The sequence below is a fragment of the Neovison vison genome, chromosome 1, assembly GCF_020171115.1.
Source record: "Neovison vison isolate M4711 chromosome 1, ASM_NN_V1, whole genome shotgun sequence".
In the NCBI taxonomy this organism is placed as follows: Eukaryota; Metazoa; Chordata; class Mammalia; order Carnivora; family Mustelidae; genus Neogale; species Neogale vison.
This window is the reverse complement of record NC_058091.1, coordinates 9,112,822-9,139,246: the sequence shown is the minus strand read 5'-3', so window position 1 is coordinate 9,139,246 and position 26,425 is coordinate 9,112,822. Positions and strand designations below refer to the sequence as shown.

Below are 26,425 nucleotides of genomic sequence, written 5' to 3'. Positions count from 1 at the left end.
TATTTGACAAAAATTTTAAGGTATTTTTAACTGAAGCGTAAATATTGAGCCAGATGGGGAGCAGTCAGAAATTCAGAACAAAGTGTGTTTGTGATTCTCAGGTTAGGCCGTGTAGTGGTCAGGGTTTTCCGGGGTCAGCCAGTAGAATGCCTTCTTCCTCCCTCCACCGTGGAGCAGCAGCCCCCCCCTTCCCTGGGTCGTCACGATCAGCCCCCAGCTGGCACAGCAGCTCCCTTCTCTCCCGGCTGATGGCTAGCGTGAGGAGCCCAAGCTGGCTGGATGGCAGTATTAAACTTCTGGTTTAATAGGATCTGCTTTAGTAGGTGGCGTGGAACATGGGTAAGACGGTGAATTCTGTAATTACAGGCCCACTGCCATACTGTTTTTACTGTGAAGTGAGTTTCTTGATCAGAAACAGTGCAATGGGGGCGCCTGGGTGGCTCAGTGGGTTAAGCCTCTGCCTTCGGCTCAGGTCATGGTCTCAGGGTCCTGGGATCGAGTCCCGCATCGGGCTCTCTGCCCAGCGGGGAGCCTGCTTCCTCCTCTCTCTCTCTCTGCCTGCCTCTCTGCCTACTTGTGATCTCTCTCTGTCGGATAAATAAATAAAATCTTAAAAAAAAAAAAAAGAAAGAAAGAAACAGCGCAATGTGGAATACCATGGTGGTGGACAGGGTATGCTACAAATCCGTGGTTGGTCACTTTTGCTCAAGCATAGTGTGCAGGGAAGACAAATCTATATTCAGAATGTCTATTTCAGTAAGACCAAAATGCTTCTCCTTCCATGAGGGCCACAGACAGACAGATAGCAGGTAGCTGGCAGATCCCCCTGGGGTAATGGCACGGTACTGCCACTCTGCCGCTGGCTGATTGGGCAGTCAGCAGTGGCCATGGCCGGGTCCACCTTGGTGAGCGAAGTGGACGTTGCCGAGCCCACGCATAACCTCGGTCCCTGCCACCGTGGCACTTTGTTCAGGAGCCCACTGGGACGTGACCAGGGCAGCTGGGGAAGAAGGTTTACTGGTGTCCATAGACTGGGTCATCCTAGCCATTTGAAGATTAAAATCCTCCTCTGCTGAGGCCATCTTTCACGGGCATTTTTGGGACACAGAGATCTTCACTTTTGAGGACAGGTCTGTCCACATTCCTCTTCCCCAAGTGTCTTTCTCACCAGTTGTCCAGTCCTGTTCCTTTCAGGTACCTGCCATCCGTCAGCCCGACCATGGCCACAGCCCAAGAATGGACAGGGAATCAGTCGCCCATGAGGCCATCTGTCCTTCCGAGCTGCGTGAGCAGCCAGGCGCACTGCTCGAAGTTCTGGCCACGGGGAGGCTGTCCCTTCACTGTGTCCTTCAGGGGTGTCCCGGGAAGATGGCGCCGTAGCTGTCTGCTTTCAGGTGGCGTCTACATCCCATGCAGAACCATCTGTAAACCAGGCCTGAGTCTTCTCTTCGTCTCTTGGCTGACCTTCGACAACTCCCCGGGCAGCCACAGAGCAGGCTGGGAGAGGGAAGATGGTGTAGCAGAGTGGGGACCGTGGGCATGTGGGCCACTTGTCCCCATAGGGCCTGTTCACATACGTTCCACTTCCCTTTGCTGGTGGGGTGCTGCCCTGTGTGCCCAACTTCATGGCCCGATGGGACAGATAGCACCCAGGTCACGATGGCAGCTCCAGTCACGATGGGTAGCTTGGGGGCCCATGGGTAGGCGTTTAGTCTCTGCTGAGGCCCAATAGCAAACCCAGAGCTGTTTCTCACAAGGGGAATCATTATCGGGGGATGGGGGTTGACAGCAAGGCTTGGCTCCAAAATCCTAAGGGCCTGCTTTATTACTCACCTCTAAGGCCCTGCCAAAGGCTCCAGATGGCATCCCTGACTGCTCTGACATTCCAGGTGCCACTGGCGGTGCTGGATCCCATGGCCCCAGCCTGGGAACAGAGCAGCCTGTGTTGGTGGCCTGGACCTGCTGGGAAGCTCTCTCTTGTTCTGGGTCCCACTCAAAACTAGCAGGTTTTGGGGTCACTAGGTAAATAGTCCAGATTATCACACCCAAATGAAAACTGTGTTGCTTCCAAAATCCACAGGGGCCCCATCAGATTGACACATAAAATTAACCATCCCAGGCAATGTGATATGATGCATAGAAACTCAATTTATATGTAACTCTTGAACTAATTATTTAACAGGTAACATACCAACTTTGAATTGAAATATTACTCCAGTATTCACTGAGCTCTCCCCTCCGCCGTCGCCTCCTCACCCAGCTCCCACCAGCGTATGGCCTGATCTATGTGCCAGATTTTTTTCTTAGGTGGTGAATATTTAATAGTTGTAGGATATTGCACTTAGAAACAGGTATGTTATATTTGCTTAGTACTTGACCAAATAGAAGCTGATGTATCAAAATATCAGATCTAGAAGATTCCTTAGAAATTATGTCAGCCATCTTGATATTTAAAACAACTGGAAGAAGCAGAGGTTAAAGTTCAGACTAGCACTCAGATTTTCTGTCGTCAGCTGAGAACAGGTTCTCTCTTCTGGCTTTGCTCTGCTCACTTGGGAGTTGAGAGGCATGCTTGGGACTGTGTTGATAGTTGGGCTGTCAGAAGATGAGCTCAGGTTCCATCGTCAGCTGCCAGCCAAGCGAACTTGGCTACGGATCAAGGGTGGCAGCAGTGTGTTTGGAGCAGTGCCATTTCCTGACCAAATGCTGGATGCACTGGGCGGAAAGGGAGGGATTTTAAAGATCAGGATGTTGACAATCCTGCTGTCTTACTGCTCTGAGAATTGAACATCTTGAAAATTAATATAGTAGATTAAATGTAAATGATGACTACAGTATACACCTGGTTGACAAGATTATTATAATATTTAAAATATAAATTTTTAATCAAAGTAGCCAAGTTAATTGAATTTAACTATAATAATTGAATTTCTCTTGGGGTGCCTGGGTGGCTCAGTCAGTTAAGCATCTGCTTTTGGCTCAGGTTTGGTAATTGGGGTCCTGGGATCAAGTCCTGAATTGGGTCTGCTTCTCCTTCTTCCTCTGCCTCCTTCCTCCTGGCCCATGTGTGCGTGTACTCTCTCTCTTAAATAAATAAATAAAAATTTAAAAGTATAATTGAATTTCCCTTTAGCAAATTTAGTGGAGGTTGGGCATGTTTAAAAAAAAATTTTTTTTTGGTATGGGGGAGGCCATACCATTACTGATGTCAGGAGCACTGTTAATGTTGTGGTCTTGGAGCTGGGTGGTGACATGCAGATAGGTCCTCCAGTTAGAATCCAGCACCCCCCCCCCACGCCCCCTTGGTGAGTTGCCTCCTGGCATCCTCGGCAATGTTGTCAGGCCCCTACTTCAACCCCATCCAGTGTGCCCTGGTTCCTGCTGGAGACAGCCCCTTCCATTAAGGGACAGCACTCCTTGTGAGTAAGTTCTCTTTCGTAGTAAACATTGTGCTGCTTTAATTTGTGCTGACATCTCCTAGTTCTGCCCTGAGGTTTTTTCTGGTTTTCTCAGAATATTTTTTATAGCTCATTTTGGATGATCAAAAGTTCTACCAAAAATTTCAGCTTTCTAATTTAAACAGTTTGAGCATTCCTCACAAATAGTCATTTTCCCAGGATGAATAGGTGTTCCCAAATAACGGGATTGTCAAATGATTCTGCCTTCCTTTATTTTTAGCAAAGGGAGGCAGTTCCGGGCCAGAATGGAAATACCTGGTTCCTGGCCCCTGCTCTGCTCCTTGCTGATGGGGGACTTCGGGCCAACTCATCCCTCTGAACCTCAGTTTCCTTTTTTGGCAAAGTGAAGATGATAATGCCTTCTCCAGGTCCCATTTCCATGGGGTCATTTTGAGAATCAGATCCTTTTGTATTCTATCCATTTTCTTCCAAGTATAGGATGTTCACTCTCTTGTTTTGGAATGGAACATTTTGAATCATAAATACGACTTAGCAGGAACTTAGATTACACAAGGTATGCTGAAAAGAACAGATGATGATTTTTGGCATGTCTTGAAACTCCATGAATATGTAGGTTGACAGTTTAGTTTATGCTTTTCTGTATTTATTATAGAGGCTGAGAAGAGTCTTAAAGAAATTCAAGAATAAATAAAATATATGAGTTATAACATGGTACCAGATTTACTGGCTTAAATTAACACTGCATACATCTAGTCCAGGTCTGTGTGAAGATCTTGATTTGAGTTGGGATCTCTGCTACAAATTAGAATCCAGTCTAAGTGCCACGAGGGGGGGGTATCATTTGCTAATAGACAATAGTGACTTTAAGAAATTAATGACTTGCTAATTTTTATGGGATTATTGCTCTTTATTCAGAATACTAATGTAAAGTCACAGATAACGCTACACCTGTTAGAATTTATTTTTGCATGCTCTTTTCCATTTTCAGTTTTTTTCAAACACTGTCTATCTCACCAAATGAAAGTGCGTTGCTTATTGAGGAATTAATCCAAGGTATGCAATGAGATTGTTTCACAGTTGTTTTTGGAAAGTAATAAATATGACTAAAAGGAAATAGTGATACAGTGTTTTAATTGAAATTGGTGCTTGTGACACTAGTTTTGAGCTTTCTGTGTATATGTGTGAATTACTCTTTTACAAGTAAAGCTTAGTTTTTCTTTTTTTAAGATTTTATTTATTTATTTGATAGAGTGAGAAGACAGCAGGGTAAGAGGCAGAGGCAGAGGCAGAGGGAGAGGAAGGAGCAGGCTGCCCGCTGAGCAGGGAGCCTAATGTGGGACTCTATCCCTGCGGGACTCGATCCCAGGACTCAGGGATCATGACCTAATAAGCCAAAGGAAGATGCTTAACTGACTGAGCCACCCAGGTGTCCCATGTAAGACTTAATTCTGTATGATAACCAGTGTTTCTTAAACCTCATGTCCTTTTTTGATAAAACTCTTACATCCTCCTTTAATATTATTTGAACTTCGGAAGGAAATGACTAAAAATCTATTAAAGCATGTGTATTATGTTTCAGTAACATTTTTTGAAAGCAAATCAGAGCAATTAGACTTGCTATGCTTTTCACATCCCCCCATTTACCCCCCGCCTCTAAATCTTATGATTCTGGTATATTCTCCATTCCCTTGTTGAGATGTACTGCCTAGCGTGTTACTGTAGGATTGAATGGATACTAACTAAAATACAGCCTTAAGCCTCAAAAATAATGCTCTTAGATCTCTTTGTATATGTATGACAACGATCTGATATCTATAAAAAGTACACATATTTAAAAAGAATAATAAGCCTTAAGTGACTCCATTACCAACAGGAGAAAGTCCAAGACCATAGAATTTCTTTGGAAAACACTATTGGACCTGACTTAATACTTGGGAAATTTACACCCGAGGTAGGTGGAGGGGTGGGCGCCTGAGTGGCCCAGTTGGTGGAGCATCTGACTCTTGATTTTGGCTCAGGGCGCGATCCCCATCCAGGGATAGAGCCCCATGCAGGCTCTGCACAGAGACTGCTTATCCCTCCCGCCCCCTTCCTCCCCATTTGCATGTGTCCTCTCTTAAAAATAAATAAATAAATAAAATTACAGCAGGGGAACAGGTATTATATTTCCTTTGTTTATATCAGAGGAGTACAAGGATCAGCCAAGAAAAGTTGGGATTTGAACACAGAAGTGCTGAGTATTCTCGGAAGTTAATGTTAGGCCTTCTAGTAAGTGTAGAGTTATTCACTGTGCTCTTAGTATTTCCTAGTGACTAATGATGTTGAGCATCTTTTCATATGACACTTGAGTATTTTCTTTGGTGAAAGGTCTGTTCAACTCTTGTACCTCTTTTTTTTTTTTTTTTTAATTTAAGTAGGCTCCTTGCCCAGCGTGAAGCCTAACATGGGGCCTGAACTCACAACCCTGAGATTAAGACCTGAGCTGAGATCAAGAGTCAGATGCTTAACCAGCTCAGCCACCCTGGTACCCCAGCTTTTATACCTTTTAGAAAAGATTGGGTTGTCCTTATTTTTGAATTGTAAGAGTCAGATCTAAACAACATCCATTACATGCATTAGGTTAATATGTTTTTAAAAAATATTTCGGGGCACCTGGGTGTCTCAGTGGGTTAAGCCTCTGCCTTTGGCTCAGGTCATGATCCCAGGGTCCTGGGATCGAGTCCTGCATCAGGCTCTGTGCTCAGCGGGGAGCCTGCTTTCCCATCTCTCTCTCTTTCTGCCTGCCTCTCTGCCTACTTGTGATCTCTCTCCTTCAAATAAATAAATAAAATCTTTAAAAAATTTTTTTAAGATTTTATTTATTTATTTTTCAGAGCGAGAGGGAGAGAGAGAGAGCACAGGCAGACAGAGAGGCAGGCAGAGGCAGAGGGAGAAGCAGGCTCCCTGACGAGCAAGGAGCCCGATGCGGGACTCGATCCCAGGACGCTGGGATCACGACCTGAGCTGAAGGCAGCTGCTTAACCAACTGAGCCACCCAGGCGTCCTTTTAATCTGTAGATTCCTCATCTCTTTATTGTTTTCCTTGCATTAGGAAAACCCAGAGCATGAGAAATTCTATAGTGTAAATGGATTTTCCCAGTGATTACCCCCCCAAGGTGGTTGTTTTTTTTTTCGTTTGTTTGTTTGTTTAAGACGCTGGGATCGTGACCTGAGCCAAAGGCAGCTGCTTAACCAACTGAGACACCCAGGCATCCCACAGGTGGTTGTTTGATATGTTTTTCTGTGTTCTGTATTTTTTGTAAACTAGTTGTGTAGGTCAAGAAACTTCAAGTTTGGTGTTTTTTTTGGGTACTAATTTATGGGGAATGTCATGCCTACCATCAGGAGGTATATAATGTATGATTATCTGCCTTTTTGTGATATTAAAATTGATCAGTTTGTTAAGGGTCGTCATTTGGATCATTCCAACTATAGTCCTGTCAACCTTCCACCTAACGATTTTAGCAACATTGACAGTCATTGCCTAGACCCACTGTTTCCTTATGGTGCTATCTTAATTTTGTCATTTCTTCTTTATTTATTAACTAGAATACTTACACCGAGAAAAATTTTGCCTTGTCTGTTATTTGTTCTGGGCTACTGATTTCAAGTGATGGTAGGCTAAGTATGGGTTTAGTTTTTTTCCCTTTGCTTACCAGTTTTCAGAGTACTACATTTTATACCATTCTTTAAAGGTTAACAGTGAGAATTGTTTTGCTTTTTGAGATAATCATGAACGCATGGGCTTTAGCATACGTGAATTTTAGCATTCTTGTTTCAGTGCCTTATACTAATTCTTTTTGATGCTCAAATTTGATGCTCTTGGTCAGTGGAAACCCCTTCAGGTTGGTCCTAGAGAACTTTTGTCTCTTCTTTGTGGGGAGGGGCAGAGGGAGAGAGAGAATTGTAAGTAGGTTATATAGCCAGCATAGAGCCCAGTGCAGGGCTCTATCCCACAACCCTGAGATTATGACTTGAGCCAAAATGAAGAGTTGGACACTTAGCCAACTGAGCCACCCAAGTGCCTCAAGTTCTAGGGGCCTTTTTGTATTTGCCTTGCCTTCTGGAATAACTAGATGTCTCAGGTTTATAACATGATGGTTTTGGGGTTTGTTGTTGTTGGGTTTTTGTTTGTTTTTTTTTGGTATCAAAAGCTATTTACCCATTCTAGCAACAGTGAGCACACCTAGATCTTGTTTTTTTAGGTCTAGCACTCAGATCTTGGTTAGTCATACCATTTTCTAATAAAAGAAACCACACTCTGTGGAGAAATGTGTAATTCAAGAACTGAAACAGGAAATATACATAATGAATCTGGAGCAGTGTGTAGTGTCAGAAAGTAAGGTGCTGCTCAAAAAACAAAACAAAACCACGCAGTGATGGGCATATGTCAGAGGGACATGGGAGCCAACCAAAAGAGCTCCTAGTGGCCAAAGCTGGAAAAATTGGAGCAGTGAAATAATAGAATAGTATTGGATTATAACCCAAACTATAAAGTAAATATCCAGGTGTCCATACTGATAAAATAACTAAACAAATGGAGAAGAATAGGCAAATCTCCCAGGCAGAGAAATTATGACTAACTTATGTAGATACCCCCCTCCAGGAGGTGGAGCATAATCCACTACCCCTTAAGTGTAGGCTGCCTGTGGTCACTCCCGTCCAGAGAGCATGGTGTGGAAAGGGGGGAGAAAGAGTAACATGTCAGTGAAGAAACCCGACAAACGCTACTTCCGGCAGGTGCGTGAAGGTAATAACATTGATAAGTGACATTGAGAGTGTACACCCAATGATGTGATGTGACTGGAAGGGCACTTCACCTCTGGTCATTCTTCTTAAACCCTTACCTTCAGCCTAGAATGGGAAAACATCAGACAAATCTCAGGTATTAACAAAATACCTCATGAGTCCTCCTTAAAACTGTCAAGGTCGCCAAAAACAAGGGATGTCAGAAAAACTGTCCTAGTCAAGAGGAGCCTAGGGAGGCATGGCAGTGAATTGCAGTATTCTTCATGGGATCCAAGAACAGATGAAAGACACCAGATTAAAACTAATGAAACTTGAAAACAGTATGAACTTCAGTCTGTAATAATGTATTCATATTGGCCCATGAATAGTGACAACTACACTATTCTAATGTAGCATGTTAATAATGGGGACTAGCTATGGGGCATGTGGAACCTCTGTACTATCTTGGTGATTATTCCGTAAATCTAAAACTCTTCTAAAATTTAAAGTTTATTTGGAAATCTAAAGAGTTGTTTACCCTTTGGCTGTAGCTTCAAGAGCCCCTCTTTATATAGTGTATCAGTGTCTTCAAACGCATTTACAGTTCCTTTCTTTGAGTTCCTTCCTAGTTGCTAGTTAGGCAAGGGAATTCTTTTTTTGTGAGCGTTAAACTCATATCTAAAAAGCATGTAGGACCTAGTACCACTGTTCAAACAACTGCAGTGGTAAAGATAAAGTGAAGAGTGATCTCTTTTGCACTGGCTGCTTTTCTTCAGCCGATTACTTCACCAGCACGGAGGGACGTGAGCACTGCGGGAAGCCTTGCCTGAGCCTGGGGATCAGCACTGTCTCTGCCCAGCCGCCTCCCCGCCACCATCCCAGCTGGTGACACTGAGAGGCAGGGAAGGGAGTCTGCTTTGCTGTCTGTGATGCAGGAAGCAGATGGGGCCATTCATGGGACCAGAGAACACCGAGGAGGAGCAGCCTAATAGGAAAATGAGTCCAGAGAACCATTAGGGACGTGATAAGTTTGTGTTGTCGGTTAGGCATCCAGGTAGAGATCTTGAATAGGATGTAGAATAAGGAAATGAAGGAAGAATTTGGAGGTCATCGATGTTTGGGTTTAAAGATGAGACCAGATCACTAGGAAATCAGATAGGAAGAGGAGAGGAGGGTCGGGACAGAGCCCTCTTGCTCTCCAGCAGAGGATGGAGGAGGATGAGCTAGCAGAGAGAAGGCTGGAAAGAGTAGTGGAAACCACAGGTGGTGGCCACTATGAGTGCGGGCTGCTTTGGCTCACATCCTTCTGGAATAACTGGATGTCCCAACAGCCCATCCCACCCAGCAGCCAGCAGCCAGCAGCCAAGGACTGACCCCCAGGGGGGCACAGAAGCTGTCCCTTGCCTCATAGTGGGAGCATCTGTGGTGCAAATCACAGCCTGGAGCTCTGCTGAGATCAGGTTGAGTCAGCTGGTCCCCAGCCAACACCCCTTCCTGGGAGCACTCCGGAGAAACCACGGTAAACCATTACATGCACAAGGATCCTCTTCTCAGGCTCTAACTAAAGACGCCACGCATGGACGGTTGGTTGAGGAATGAGGAAAGCACCGTAGTAAGTGGCAGCTCTCTGTCCTCCCCTTTCCCGACTGCCTGGGGCTCCCTCATGGTGGGTGTTCTCCCCACAGCGGGGATGCTCTTCCTGTCCCCAGTCCTTGCTCCACTGGGTAAGGGTCCTGAACCTGGGCCACATCAGACAGGAGGAGGCTGCCTCTAGTGCGGGCCTCGGGGAGGTGATGAGAGCACACCCGGGCGAGAGACCAGCAGAGGGCCTGGGCAGCACGCAGGAGGGGGCTTTTAGTTGTCACAGAGGCGGTGACACTTGCCTGCACGTTGAAGGAACTCCTGCACCAACTTTGAGGCTTTCCTCGTGCTGGGAGGGGGAGAAGCCCTGTGGTTAGCTCTGGCGGGCTCAGCTCTGGGTTTTACAGCCTCTCTTCTGAGCCACCCAAAGCACAGCTGCCCCTCCTCGGCCTCTCTTCTCAGGGGCTCTCCAGGCAGGCCCTGCACCGTTCACTGTTCAGGCCGGAGCAAGTGGCCGAAGAGGAATGAAGAAGACACAGGAATTATGTGAGTCTGCTCAAAGCTGATCACAGCTGTGGCCAGCCAGAATCCGCCACCTTCCCCATCTACCCCGTTCTTCTGGGGCTGCAGTCTGCGCTTCTCAGAGGCACGGCTGTGCCTTCTCTCTTCTCAGCCCTCACAAGGCCTTGTGTGTGTAGCAGGTGCCTAGTAACGACTTCTGCATCCCTAAGACTCAGTTTCTTCTTGGCGGTGATCAGAGAGCTGGATGTAGTTGGTGGAGGGCATGGTGTGGGACGGAGTTATTCTGTTCCCTAAGCCCAGTGGAGGAGACTCCCAGGGGAGAAGGAAAAAACCTTGGCATGTCTTATCAGAGCATGAGAGCACTAAGGCCTTCTACGCTGGAGAGACTCTAAGTCTGGAGAGAAATAAAAACCAGAAACCAGATACATGATTTTACACCTGTCAGACTGGAAGAAATTGAAGAGTCTGGCGTCATCAGGTAGGAAACAAGGCAAAGGCAAGGTGCTGATAGGGCCTCGGCTGCTCTGGTCTCTCTGAAAGGGAAGCTGGTGAGGTCCGTAAAGGTCTGCACGGGCCTTTAGTCCACTTACCCTGAGCGGCGCTCGTTCACAGGGACACTTGTAGGGGAATGTCCTTGAGCAGCGTTGTTAGGAGAAGCAGGAAGGAAGGAGGAGGCAGCCTGCATGCTTATCAGCAAGAGAACGAATACGTAAATTGTGGTATATTCCCATGGTGAACCTGAATGAGTTAGAGCTGTCTATGGGAGTGAACTTCACAACATGACACCGAGGTGTAGAACACATAGTTTCTTAAAGCTTGAAAACATGCAGAGATGTACATTTTAAAAGCTGGATGATGGGCACATGGAAGGTTGTTATCCTAGTTACATTTCTTTGGTGTATGTTAAAATTTTTCTGTAATATTTAAAGATTTTAAAAGAGAATATTTAAGTGACGATACATTCATACAATATGTAAGTACGAAAATGCATGTGAATTGAAAACATGAACTACCCAGGAAAGCATTTTTTCCTTAGAGGAGGAAGGCTGAGGTGTGAGAAGAACACACAGGGGCTTTCAAATTGCCCTGCTGGTATTTTCCTAAGCTGAATGGGGAAAGTGCTTTGAGGAGATAAAAGTTTTTTTTTTTTTTTTAATTCACTCTTTTATATATGTCATAAATATTGCCTGGTTTTTAAAATGTTTTTTAAAAAAGTCTGGGGAGATTTGCACCTTCTCTCAGCTCTGCCTTTTTGATGTATAAAATGGGAAGGTTATAGTAATGGTAATACCTCCTTCTAAGATACTTGCAAAGACAAAATAAGCTAATGTATGTGAAAAGGATGCAAACTATTGATTATCATTATTACTGCTAAAAGAAATTGTTCAAATTTCCTGTCAAGGGGTTACGAAAAGCTGAAATATGTTCATTTTGGGAAAATCAGAAGATGTAGAAAAATTCTGATAAAAATTATAATCTAATGCTAACATTTTAGTTTATTTCTTCTTAATGTGATTTTTGTTTTCTTCTATCAGAACAGAATTTTTTGATAAAAGTTGTTTTTCAGAAATGTATGCTTCCCAGAGGTAGGATAGCAGGACTGCATGCTTACTAATAAGAAAGGAAAAGTGGAGGAGCTTCTCCGGGCGTTGTGTCACGTGCTGCTTGAGGGCAAAGCCTCTATTCCGTCTGAGGGTGTCCCTGTGAGCACCTAGGTGATGCTGAGTGACAGATGGCTACGGGCCAGTCTGGTTGACCTTGGGAATGGAGACAAGTGCCCAGAATAGGCAAGGAGACTGCGGCTCTGGCCCGGACCCTGACCCACCTGGAACCCGCTGTGTGACCTCAGGCAGGCCTCTCCACCCCATTAGCTTCCCTTTCCTCCTGGTGAGACTGAATGACTGTGTGAGCTCTAACCTGGCCAAGGCCAATACTACTGTCTACACCCTGTACAGATTTGTGAGAGTAAGGGGGAAATGATGCTGGAAACAACTAGCAAGTTCCTCATGGTAAGGTGCTTTGAAACCTCAGTCAGTGCAGGATGGAATGTGTAGCTGTGAGTTTCCTGTGAAGAGTCCTAGAGAAGCTGTGTCTGAGAAGGGCATCCCCCAGCGCATTCCCATTCAGAAGTATTCAGAGGCCCTGTGGTCCCTGGATTCTAGGCTCTGGCCACCGACCTGTGTTCTCTGAATTCCTTTATTGTCTCTGGTCATTGCCTTCTTGGAGTTCTTCATCAACAACTCGAACTAGATGAATGCATGAATGAGAACTGGATTTATTGACATTTAAGTGAGGGAAATAAGACTATATGGGAATAAAAGCTGAAGTTGGTTTTTTTTTTTGGTTTTTTTTTCCAGATATGGTCAGTGTTTCAGTGGGCTTAGAAAGAACTTCTCCCACTCAGTAAGAAAAAAGATAACTGAATTAAGAAGGTGCAAGGGAGGGTGGCTCAGTCATTAAGCATCTGCCTTTGGCTCAGGTCATGATCCCAGGGTCCTGGGATCGAGTCCCACCTCGGGCTCCCTGCTCTGCGGGAAGCCTGCTTCTCCCTCTCCCACTCCCCCTGCTTGTGTTCCCTCTCTCGCTATGTCTCTGTCAAATAGGTAAATAAAATCCTTAAAAAAAAAAAAAGGTGCAAGGGATCTGAATAGACACTTCTTCAGCCAAGATATATAAATCCCAATAAACACTTGAAAAGACGCTCAACATCATTAGCTGTCAGTAAAGTGCAAATCACAACCACTGGGCACCCACTAGGATGGCTGTACTAAGAAAGGCACGATAGCAAGCTTGGAAAGAAAGGTGGAGAAACTGGAACCTTTACCACCCGGTGGTGCTGGTGCTGGGAATGGGAGTTGGTGCGGCCACTTTTGAAAACAGTTCCTCCAGAAGGTAAACACAGAATTGTCATTTGACCCAGCACCTCCACTCCCAGGCATATACCCAAGAAAAACGTGTCCATACAAAGACTTGTACAGAAATGTTCCTAGGAATATTATTCATAATAGCCAAACAGTGGAAATAACCCGGATGTTTATCAGCTGAGTGGATGGACACAGTGTGATGTATCCACACAATGGGATAGTATGTGGCCGTGGAAAGGACGTTAGTCCTGTTACATGCTGACAACATGGATAAGCCTTGAAAACATTATGCAGAGTGAAAGAAGCCAGCCACAGAAGGCCACATGTTGTATGATTCCATTTGTGTGAAATGTCCAGAATAGGCAAATGAGTACAGACAGAAAGAAAATTAGTGGTTGCCTAGGGCTAGTGGGGAGATTATTGGGGGGTTGATGAAAATTTACTGTGATAGTTGCATAGCTCTGTAGATACAGTAAAACCATTAAATTGTACATTTTAAGTGGGTGAATTAAATGGTATATGAATTTTGTCACAAGCTGGTACCCCCCAAAAAAATCTTATTTGAACTAATCTTGGTTTTTTTTTTTTTTTTTTAAAATGATTGTATTTATTTGTGTGAGAGAGAGAACAAGAGAGAGCAGGAGCAGGGTGGGGCGGGGAGAGGGAGAAGCAGGGAGCCCCATGCTGAGCTTTACCCCAGGACCCTGGGATCATGACCTGAGCTGAAGACAGATGCTTAACCAACTGAGGCACCCAGGCGCCCCTCATTTGAACTAATCTTAACTAATCTTATTGTTGAGAGAGAATATTATAAAATTCTACAGAAATATGGTTAATCATCATTCAGGAGTAGTTCAGTTTAGAAAGATTTGTGGAATATCCACTGAGCGCCTGGCACAGTGCTGGGCTCCAGGACCAGGAAAGCAATACGTTCTCAGGCAGTGAGGAGCCGGGATGTTTGAGGGAGCAAATGCAGGGTATGAACACTGTGGAAGGTACTGTGGAAGTGGCAAGAGGGAGCTATAGCAATGTCAGGGAAGGCGTTACCACAGTGTCAAAGGGCAGAGGGGTATTTTAGGCCAAAGGTGCCAAGAAGTAGGTGGTGGTAGTGATTTTTTAGATACAGAATTGGGTGGGGAGTGGGCCTGGGAGGTGGGCCTGGGAAGAGGGATTGACTTTCCAACCGTTTATCTTCTATCAGAGAAGAGGAAACTGTACATGTAAATACTGTGCTAGCAAGTCTCTATATTCTGGAAGTTTTAGCTCACACTTGAAAAACACAGAGCTCTCACTGATGGGCTGTTTGCTATGTGCCTGGAACTGTACTAAGTTCTTTCTCAACGTACTCCTCATACACAACAGAAGGATGTGCTGCTGCTGCCCCATGGGCAGGAGAGAACCCCAGGCCAGTCAGTGAGTTGGCCAGTCTGGTGAGTTCCCCGGCCGGGACCCAGGTCCAGAGCCTGCACGCCCCCTAGAGCATTTCAGGCCCCGGGTGCTGGTGGGCATCCGTCTGGAAAACCACTCTGCAAGTTCACTTTTTTCCAGCTTCCATTTCAAGATGCTTTTGGTTCTTTGATAAAATGATAAGTGTATCTAAAATTCGTATCATTTCTAAAACTCATTTTGTTTCACTAAATGTATCTAAACTTAAGCTGGCACAATTGGACTTACTTCTGTTTCACTGAACAAAAATCACAGGATAAGAAAAACGGAATGGTGATAATCACAGGGATTTATTACCCGAGCTGTTTGTGTTTAGTACTTGTTCAAGTTACATTCTTTTTAGGTTGAGGGAAATACTTCCAAATGTTGGTGATACTGGTCATTCACTGAGATGGTTTCCTATATATTTCTATAAAATATAATATTTGTGTCTCCCAACACCCATTTAAAAAGTTTCTGCCTGAAAAGATAAACATCTTTGAGATGGGTTAACTGATACTTGTTTGTTCTCCCTAAAAATAGATGGGGTGTAGGAAATGAGGTGGCTTACTGAGAGCCTTACCTTATATCCAAATAGACTTTCAGCAGACCTGCCCTGTATTTTTAATGTAGATTTCTATACCTTTAATAGTTTTCAATAAATACTCATTAATAACAATAACTATAAAATGATAGAATGTTCGTCTAACATTGGAGAGAGCGACAGGTTGGCACTTTTTTTTTTTTTTTAAAGATTTTATTTATTTATTTGACAGAGAGAGATTACAAGTAGGCAGAGAGGCAGGCAGAGAGAGAGAGAGGAGGAAGCAGGCTCCCTGCAGAGCAGAGAGCCCGATGCGGGACTCGATCCCAGTACCCTGAGATCATGACCTGAGCCGAAGGCAGCGGCTTAACCCACTGAGCCACCCAGGCGCCCTTTTTTTTGAATAATTGGAGACCTGTATCAGTATTTAGCTTATCTTCTGACTTTTTAGTAGAACACACCCTTCAGCTAGTGCTCTCAATGCCCAAGTTTTTTAGTGCCCAGAGTAAGCTGGAGCCCCTTTTCCTTGACCGAGAGAAGGGGAGCCTTCGCATCTCTGGGGAGAGGCTGAGCATCCTGCCACGTAATGCGGGCCACTGGACCCCTAGTTTGTAGTTTCTCAGCACTCTGGTATGTCCTGGTTTTGCCGGCTAGACTGGAAGGATTTGGAGAACAGGAAATAAGCTACTGGGAGATAAGGCGGCAGCCGTGAATTGTAGAGGAGAGAGGAAATGAGAATTCTAATCCAGGGAAACAACATTAGCAGTTTGACTTCATTTTTAAACCAAGAATCATTGGAAAGATTTCTTTCTCTAATTTAGAGAAACCAGCTACACTTATTGGAACCCACAGCAGAGATGTGTGGACGGAGTCTGCGTTCCCGTCCCCTGTTGCTCCTGTGCGGATCCAGAATTACAAAAAGATGAAACTAAGTTTGTGTACCCTTTATTTATTCAACAACTACTACTGTGTTGTCACAAAGCCAAGAAATCTTTAAAGTGAAAAATAACCAAAATATTTTTTGCCTTTGCTCTCTTGTGTCTGTGTCGTGCTGTGACTCCGTGGCGGTTTTCATGAAGAAGAGGCTTTTGTTACTGATGTTAACTTAACATTCAGCCAAACCTGGCAATGGATGATCAAGGCAGAAAAGCAAAAGTACAGAAAATGTGACCAACCTTTCTTTCCTAAAATACGACACCTTGTCATCAAATGTTATCTACAGGGAAGGGCGGGGCAAATGAATGGGCTCTGTGTTAACTTCAGGAAATAATTTAAAAACTGATCAGTTGTGAGTATCATGCTCTTACTTGTCATACTCCATCTTATGGTGGCCATTCTGAAGTACAGTCGTGACTGTGGGCTCCAGCAGTGCCTGTGGGTCTCGAAGGCCCAAATCGGAGCTACACGCACGCCTGTGGATTGCAGTGCTCGGGCCAAGTCGTCGTGGGGCTGAGAGAAGTCTATGAAGCTGGCCTTGATTGATTGTTTGGAAATTCCAAACTTCATGACACATTCATTGTCCTCTCGAGACTTCTGCTGATGATGATGTTACTGGATTTTTCTTAACTAGGTCAGTAATTTATATAGAGAATTTTATCTTTGTTTATTTTTTAAATAGAAAGTTTAAAAAACTGGACTTAAAAAATGAATCTGGGTTTGTTTCCCCCTCCCGCAGTCCACCTGGGTTGAGGCCTCTTCCCGTGTATGTTCACAACTCAGTCCCTGCCTGTAGTAGAGCACTGTATTGGGCTGTTGAGTGACCTGAACTCCGCGAGTGCAAAGATGTCTTAATCTCTTCCCTCAGCACCTACAGACCATCGTAGGGAGGCAGGCATGCGCTGCTGGCTGTCATTAAAATGCCTTTGGGCATTGAAAATCTCCTTCTGGATGTCGTTGTCAATAACCTTTTACAGTTCAAAGATATAATTGAATAAGGATCATGACTTCTAATTATGTATTACTCTTTGGCCCAGCACACTCAGAATTACTGTGTGTCAGTATTCAGAGATGAGCCGGCCTCTGTCCCTTTCCTCGGACGCCCAGCTCAGCGGGGAGGCGAACGTGTAAACCAGCGGTCAGGGAGGATGGTGGCCATGCCGCGCTTGCGGAGCAGTGCCAGAGGGAGGCGGTGGGTCCAGCGGGGAGAGAGCAGGACGCGGCTGCCGAGGGCGTGGTTGGCGTCTGGTCTGTGCAAGCTGGCTTTGGCAGGGAAGCCATCAACTAGGTGAGATTTGTCTTGTGATTGTCAGGTCTCAAAGGATTGTAGTCTCACAGCTGTTTTTTATTATTATTATTATTATTATTATTTTTTGCAGAGTTTTAAAAAAGAACTGCAGTGTCCTTACGTTTTAAGGGGGTAATAATTTCCTCTTGCATTTTTTTTATGTATCTTACAACCAGTGCTGATGCCACCAAGTGTGGCAAATCAAGGCTGGGGGCCTCTACAGCTCTCTGGTCCCTGAAAACCAACTGAAAGACCTAAAATCAGGTGTGCCCTTTGCACAGGTTTGAGAAGCAATAGGACTGAGTCTGGTTTGGATGCAGTGGGGGATGGGGGGTTGAGGAGGGTTCAGGCCATTACAGAGGTCCTGACGGCCTGTCCTTGGCCTTACTTGTTTGCTGTTTTACAATTGGAGACCATTTACACTGGTGCTCCCTGTTCCTCAGGGTCATGAAGTGAGGTCCTGGGGGGAGATGGGGTTCAGATCTTTCTTATGAGCAGCGGCTGTGCTCGGGCAGGTTAACGACAGTGCTCATGTGACAGACACACATTCGTGTATGTCTGTGCATCCGTGAATGTCCTGACTCTCAGATGGACTTTTACCTCCGTGTGTGGGGCCGGGTGCTCTCCGTCGGGGCATTGGTCACGTAATGTCACGCAGTGTGAACCTAGTAAGTGCAGACCAGACGTCTGACTGAATGAATGGGTTCCTCACGGTCACCAGCATAGGCCAGTGGGGTGACACCCGGGAAACGTTTCCCACAGTGAAGGCAGGGTATTGTTTTGTGGTTCGTGGGCTCCTGGGCCCACCTCATAGCCATGTGTACTGACGGGTTTTACTGGGCTCTGTGAGCCCTGCCCTCAGACTCCTTTGTCATTTCCCTGATCGCACAGACCACCCACCAGAGAGGCCACCTTTGGGATGAAGGAGTGATAGTTGAGAAAGATGAGAGTGATTTGTCCAGGATCAGAATTTTTCAAATTAAAAAATTAAGTTGTTATAACTCACAGATTTTGAAGCTTTTAATTTCTTTGTATTTCCTCTCTGGTAAGTATGAAATACTTAGACATACCAACTGTATTTTTTTCTAAGTTGTTTCGATTCTGAACTGTTCTTGCACTTGTCAGAGGCAGGGCTTCCTCTCTGTTTTCTAGCAATGGGCATTTTTGTGCCACAGCTTATTGTTTGCCCAGGTGTCTGTCGTTTGTCAGGAAGCCTTGTCATGGGCGTCTAGTTCCCTGTGATTCTGCCACCTGTGGCTGTGCCCTGTCCCCCTGCTCATCCCCACAGCTCCCCTTAGCCATTCATTCCCTTTGACGATGCCTTCTCTTCAGTTCTGGTCTCCTCTCTTCAGAGACATGCTCCTGGCCCACTGCTTCATTCCCTGTGGTAAATACCTTCTTGGTTATTTTCTAGGTTGTGCTGGTGAGATGGAATGAGCCATACCAGAAGCTGGCCACGTGTGACGCAGATGGAGGGATATTTGTGTGGATTCAGTATGAAGGGAGGTGGTCTGTGGAATTGGTCAACGATCGAGGGGCTCAGGTGAGTGGGCAGGAGTCTCTTCCAGTGAGACATTGCTGGAGAGAGAATGCAGAGCACGTATTCCAGGGCAAATGGGAGCTCCTTCCAGAAATAGGTGGAGTAGAAGTAAATAGAAGTTAATAGTAGAATCCTGCTTTTCATTCCTCTCAAGTGTATCACTTGATAAAAAGAGAACGATCATTCTTCTCTATTCAACTATTCTGTTGTTGTGAGAACCCTCCAAGTTTTAAGCTTTAATTAAATCTGTGAAATCATTTTTTACCATTCATTGTTGTGATTACATGTTAAATTTGGATCCTCTGAAGTACTTATGGCATATCACTTTTCTGCTCCCTTTGAAAGGTACTTTCCCTGTGTTGTAATCTTCATAGTTTTCTTGCAGGGAGCTCCACACGAACTGTTCTCACAAGCTCCTTGTCAAGCTGAGTTTTTAACACTCTCTTCTGTCAGGTTTCAATTAGCGTGGCCACCTGTTGTCACCCCTCAGCTCTTCCTTTCTGATACAAATTTGTCTCTGCTCTGAGGAAAACAGGCGCTCTAGGGACTCCCTGCTGAGTGATGCTATTTTTAAACCTGCTCCAGAGATTCTTCTGGTTTCTGGTACAGATCTGGCTCTTCCCTCTTCCCCCTGTGAGGATGGGCCGTATGGAGCTCCACGTCTTGTCTTGTGTTCTTAGGGACACAGGTACCATCCCCGGGATTTGACAGAACTCTGGCTTCAGAACCCAGTCCTCATGGAACCTTTCTCCATGAGGGCTGTCTTAGACTGTTTTCCCCGATCCGGGGATGGTTTCCCTGGGACTGCCTTTCTTTACATTTCTCAGAAAGTGGATTCTCACCCTCTTTTCTCCCATCTGTTGCTTAAATAAGCTATGAGTTCCCCACGTTTAAAGATACGACCAGTGAGGTGACGCAAAATTGCAAGGAACAAAGATCCGTTAGCAGTTGCTAATGTTGTAACAATGTAAGTTGTCATCACGGAAGACAAATCTACCCTTAGGTAAAAGAGAACATTCTTTTTGAGTGAATTCATGTATTTGGTAGAGTAAATGTGACCATTTTGACTGACTCAAAAGGCTGCACCAGTCTCCTGTGTACCTCCATGGAGTGAAAAAAGGAAGATGTAGAACCTGTGGCTGCTAACCAGCCACCGTGAAGTAGAGCCACAGATGTGGACATCTCTGTGGCCATGAGAAGTTCATGCCACCCAGACAGTAGACATTGTGGTCAAGGAGGTGGGCTCTGGAGTCAGACCGCAAGACCAGGAGTCTCACTCTGTGATTTCTCAGTAGGGGATACTTCTTCTCGGTGCCTCAGTCTTCTCATCTGTAGCATAGGGACTCTAATGCTACCTGCCTCAGAGGATCGCTAGAAAGATTAAGTAAGATGAAATGTAGAAAGTACTTTGGACACTGTACATGACAGTTGTCACTGCTTACTGCTCTAGTGCCTATAGTATTAGGAGGCACTACGACCTCGTACCCCTGACCACAGAGGGCACCTGCCCTTAAATAGCAGCCAAAATGTCGGGGGCGCCTGGATGGCTCAGTTGTTTGAGCCTCTGACCCTTGGTTTTGGCTCAGGTCGTGATCTTGGGGTTGGGAAGCTGGGTCGCGCATTGGGCTCTGTGCTCATGAGGGTTCTGCTTGAGATTCTCTCCCTCTGCTCCTCCCCCAACTCGCACGTGCATGCGTGCTCGCTCTCTCTCTCTCTCAAATAGATAGATAAATAAATTAAAATCTTGAAAAAAAAATAGTAGTCATACTGTCATCACCAAGACTGTCTTCAGGCCTTGAGGCAGCAGCACTTTGTGGCGTTCTGTGAAGAGGAGACGTCTCTGAGTTCATGTGTAAGGGTCTCTAAAACACTCTCATGCCCCCACCCACCAGAGCGTGAACTCTTTTCCTTAGGTCCAGTGGTCAAGTCTGACGTGCCTTCAGACTTTGGACAACGAAAGGTCTCTAACGCATTGCTCTGAGAAAAGCCACATAGAGAAGCTCGGACAGACTCCCGACTGCTCGTCATTTCGCGTGTTGTCTCTCGGTCTCCACAGGACCCCTCCTGGGCAGATGCCATTTTCAGTTAATGGAAGGAACAAACCCTGGTCAGGGAGGTTGAGTAAGCTGCCCGGGGAACTTCTTGGGTGGTAAAGCGGAATCTGAGGCAAGGTCTGAGTCCAGAACACTCTGTCACACTGTCTTCCTACCAGGCAAGACGCTTTTTTCTCTTTTAGCAGAAATGCATGTATTCACAGTATCCGAAAGAGCTCAGACTTCACTACGGTCGAGAGTCCAGCCCCTCCACCAAGCATTGCTGGTGCCCCACTGTTTTATCCTGGCGGCAGCCTCTCGGAGGATGGGACCTTCTGTCATCCCCGTAGAGCAGCTGTGTGGTTTCCACTACCACCACATCCCTCAGCTTTTCTTTTCATTGAGAATCTGGCACAAAAAAGCGGTTCAGAAATGAGAAAGGGAGGATGAATTCAGAGCTGGAGGTGAATGAACTTACACGGACCGTAGAGGAGCCGGAAGCCGCCGGACTCTGGCGGATGCCTGTCCCTGCCACGCACGGAGCGTACCCACTGCATCTGTGACCTGATCCGGATTTTTATAGAATTTTTCTCATTTGGAATCCTGATTCTGCGATCCTCGAAACCCACTGAGCAGTTGTCAGCAGTGAACACTTATTTCCTGGGAAGGTTTGGTTGCTTTAAATTGTGTTGGCATCAGAACTTACCTGAGTAAAGAAACATCGCGCCCTGGGGCTGATGACTCACTGGTTGAAGAAACAGTGGCTGTCTGTGCCCCTGAAACGGCACCTGCTGGGAGGAAGGACAGTTCTGTGCTTGGAGGAAAAGGATCCTTGAAATCTGCTTAGAGGAAAATAATTCATTTTAGAGGAAGTGACGGGATCCGTGTTCCACAGTGTGACTTGCACTGTCCTGAAGGAATGAAACACTTGGCCAAACCTAAGTGATGCCTTAATGGTTTCTTTTTCAGGAAACGATTATGAGTCCTTTATTTCAGCAGCAGGTCTGGAGCAGTGCATGCGTTATTGTGTAGGATTAGTCACCAAGGATGGCTGTGCCCTGCACAGGCATGGGCCGTTGTGATGAAAGCTGCCTCGGGCCGAGGTCTGACAAGGCTCGTGCTCAGACACAGCTAGTCCACGTCGGACGCCATGCTCACTGGGCAGCCAGAAGGAGGGGGGCTTCCTGCTTATTTTCTTCACAGCACTGGATATCAGTTCCCTACTTCTTGTTTTTCCATTTGTGGTATATTCCTGTCACTCTATGCTGACCTAATTTAGTAAACCCAGTGAGTTCATGGAGACATCCTTTCTTATCATTTTCTCCGACTGCATGACTGGTGGAGTCTTGGGGAAGCTTCTTTTCACTGGCCATCCCCTTCCACCCCCTAGTAGGATGTTTTTCTTTTTAGTACAAATCTCTACCAAGGTAAATGAGTTAGAATCCATATAAATAAGTAACATTCCTTTTGCAAAACGAAAAGCCTAAAACTAAAAAAAAAAAAAAATTTTATTTTTCTTAAGAAAAACGAAATAGTGTGGTTAGCTAAAACATAGGATCAGTGAAACCAAGGTTTTGAGTTTACCCTACTAAGGAAACAACTTTTTTCAGTAACCTCACACCAGCTGTTGAAGGGCTGTCTCACAAACCCATCCATTGTCACGGTGTGGACACGCTAACTACTGTAACCTGTAACCCCTGCTGGGAAAACAGCAAGTGTTCATGTCCTTTTGGTGTCCATTTAGTGTATTTTATCTGAAATGTGATATATCCAGTAATGTCACCAATTTTAAAGGAAGTTATACATTTCCAAGGAACAGTTTTATGAATGAAAGGTAGGCATAACTATAGAGATTACCAGGTAATCAAAGGCAATTAAAAGGTAATTCAGTAGGGGAAACAATAGTCTTTAGGTTTTTTTCTCTTGAGATGTAATTGACATATAACATTATATTAGTTTCAGGTATACAGCATAACGATTTGATATTTGTACATACAGTTGACCTTTGAACAACTGCAGTTTGAATGGCATAGGTCCAGTTACATGTGGGTTTTTTCCGACAAATACAGTACAGATTGGGGGAGGGTCTCAAGCTAAGATGGTGGCGTAGTAGGAGGACCCTAGGCTTGCCTCGTCCCTTGAACACAGCTAAATAATTATCAGTCAAATAATTCTGAATACCCAAGAAATCAACCTGATTGCTGACAGAACAAACCGTACAGCTAGAGGGAGAAAAGAGGCCACACCAAGGATGGCAGGGAGTGTAGAGGCGTGGTTTGCAGGAGAAACCGATTGCAGGTCCTGCGGAGGAGAGGGAGCCCTGGTTGTGAGCAAAGGTGGGAGAGAAGAGTGCGTGGGATCGTACAAGGAGAACACTGCCCCAAAGCCACTGGTTGGGAAAATGAGAGAGGCTGATTTTCCTGATTTTGTGCAACCAGTGGGGCTCAAAGACTGGAGTTATAGAGGTCTTGGCATGGCTGGGATAGAGCCTTGAGGGCGCTGCCCTACTCCTGGAGAGAAGGCAGACAGGGAACCTGAGGCAGATGGCAGAATCCGAGGCTGACCTAAGACTCACAGGGAGAGACTGTTCCTCTTTCTTAGAGCGCCTCTGTGAGAGGTGGCATTGCCTCTCTGGGGACAGAAGAGCTGGTAGTTGCCATTTCCGTCCCCTGCCCCTCAGCATAGGCTCAGAGACACCTGGTAAGGAGGCTAATGTGGACACTGGCTCTTTAGCCTGCTTTGCTCCAGATCCCGTGCCCCTCTGCTCTGGCGTGACACCCTTTCTGGGTCAAACTTGGATTGTCCCAGCACAGTGAGACCCTCTACCAGAAGACCAGTGCGGGTCCCCATCACATCAGGTCCCTAAAGTTTGGAGTTTTGAAAGTGAGCCAGCTTGGCTGGGATCGCACCCAAAGTGCACTGCGCTGCTCCCGGCAGACAAGCAACCCAGAGACAGTGTGAAAACAGCGATATGAAAAACACATGGACGCATGAAGGAAAATTAATTGCTTTTCTGGGAGGGCTTCCCTGAGGGCAGCAAGCACGGACCCCACTCTCCCAGGACAAAGGATGGCTGGTGCCATTCCCCTCCCCTGGCCCTCTGCATAAACCAACCTCAGTAAGTAGTACAGTGCAGACCCTGGCTGGCTAACCTGCAGACACCAAGCCCTGCCCCCCTGTGCTCTCCTGGTTCTGGTTGTTTCTCCCAGGCATGCCTAATGACAGCACAGTGGGTTCCTTCACCAGAAGACCATCAGAACCCTCCCCGCCCACACATACACACCATTTCTGTCAACCATAGAGTTCTGCAAGGCTTCTTTTCTAGTGGAAGTCGCATCTGGTCTCATTTAACAAGCAGACCAAAGTACACCTACTTAAAACTCACCACACGCTGGCCAGGGTCTAAACACTGTCCATCGCAGATAAGGAAGAGCCTCTGTAAATGACTGATCTGAGGGATAGAGCAGCCAAAACACAGCAGCAGAGTGCATACAGCACATACCAGGGGCACTTCCTGAAGCAGCAGGCCCTGGACATTACGTGACCTCTTCTTCATAAATCCATTACTCTCAGGAGTTGGAAATATGACAGGATTTTCTAACACAGAGAAGAAGACAGAGACCCAGACAAAATGCCAGGACGAAGAAATTCATCCCAAAAGAAGGAATAAGAAAATGTCATGGCCAGAGATCTAATCAAAACAGATTTAAGTAATAGGCAGAATTTAAAGCAACAGTCATAAAGGTGCTCACTGGGCTCGAGAAAAGACCTCAGGGAGACCCTTACCACAGAGATAAAAGAGCTAAAAAACAGAAATGAAAAATGCAGTATCTGAGATTCTAAACCAACTGGATGTCATGACCACAAGGATAGAAAAAGTAGAGGAACAATTAAGTGATACAGAAGGTAGAATTACGGAAAATAATGAAGCTGAACGAAAGAAAAACTATGGATCGTAAGAGTAGGCTGGGAAGCATAGTGATTCCATCTAACCTAATAACATTGATGTCATAGTCCCTGAGTCCTGAAGAAGAAGAAGAGAGAAAAAAGGGTGCAGAATGTTTGTTTGAGGAAATCATAGCTGAAAACTTAATCTGGAGAAGGAAACAGATGTCCAAATCCAGGAGGCATAGAGAACTCCCATCAAAATTGATAAAAACAGGCCAACACCAGACGTATTGTAGTTAAATTTGCAAAATATAGTGATAAAGAAAAAAAATCCTAAAAGCAGCAAGACAAAAGAAGTCCCTAACTGACAAGGAAAGGCCCATAAGTTTAGCAGCAGATCTCTCCACAGAGACTTTGCAAGTGAGAACAGAGTGGCATGATACAGTCAACATGCTAACTGGGAAAAATCTCAATCAAACAAGACTGTCATTCAAAATAGAATGACAGAGAGTTTCCAAGACAAACAAAAACTAAAGGGGTTTGTGACTAAACCTACCCTGCAAAAAATATGAAAGGGGACTCTTTTAGTGGGAAAGAAAGACCAGAAGTGACAAAGACTAGAAAGGACCAGAGAAAAATCTTAGAAACAACCACAAAACAGGTAATAAAATAGCACTAAATACATATATGTTGATAATTATGCTGATTGTAAGTGGAGTAAATGCTCCAATCCAAAGGCATAGGGTGTCACAGTGCATAAAAAAGTAAGACCCATCTATATGCTGCCTACAAGAGATTCATTTTAGACCTAAAGATACTTGGAGGTTGAAAGTGAGGGGATGGGGATATACTTATCATGCAATAGGAGTCAAAGCCAGAGTAGCAATACTTCTATCAGACAAACAGATTTTAAACCAAAGACTATAAAAAGAGATGAAGAAGGGCACTATATCACAATAAAAGGGACTATCCAACAAGAAGATCTAACACTTGCAAATATTTATTGCAAGTGTTATGCAATAAATTTATAAATTTACACCCCCAACTTGGAAGCATCCAAAACATAAAACAGTAACAAACATGAAGGAACTCACTGATAATAATACAATAATAGTAGGAGACTTTAACAACCCACTTATATCAATGGACAGATCATCTAAGCAGAAAAACAAGGAAGCAATGACTTGGAATGACACACTGGATGAGATGGGCTTAACAGATATTTTCAGAACATTTCATCCCAAAGCAGCAGAATATACATTCTTTTCAAGTGTACATGGGATATCCTCCAGTGTAGATCAGGCCTCAGCAGGTACAAAAGGATTGAAAACATACCAGGCATATTTTCTGACCACAATGCTATGAAATTTGAAGTCAGCCACAAGAAAAACTTTGGAAAGATCACAAATACATGGGGGTTGAACAACATGCTACTAAAGAATAAATCAGTCAACCAGGAAAATAAAGAAGAAATTTTAAAAATACATAGAAACAAATAAAAACATGGTGGTTCAAAACCTCTGGGCTACAGCAAAAGCAGTCCTAAGAGGGAACTGTATAGCAAGATAGTCCTACCTCAAGAAGCAAGAAAATTTTCAAATAAACAACCTAACCTTAC

General features: G+C 45.0%; 1 protein-coding gene across 3 annotated transcripts in view; it reads left to right on the top strand.

Annotated features, from left to right (window-relative positions):
- The window catches only part of TULP4 (TUB like protein 4), a 230,501-nt gene that overhangs the window by 129,669 nt on the left and 74,407 nt on the right, over nt 1-26,425 (top strand). For all 3 annotated transcript variants that reach the window (XM_044243057.1, XM_044243067.1, XM_044243074.1), the window contains one exon: nt 18,761-18,889. In XM_044243057.1, the coding sequence (XP_044098992.1) occupies nt 18,761-18,889 (129 nt within the window). The remainder of the gene's footprint in view (nt 1-18,760; nt 18,890-26,425) is intronic.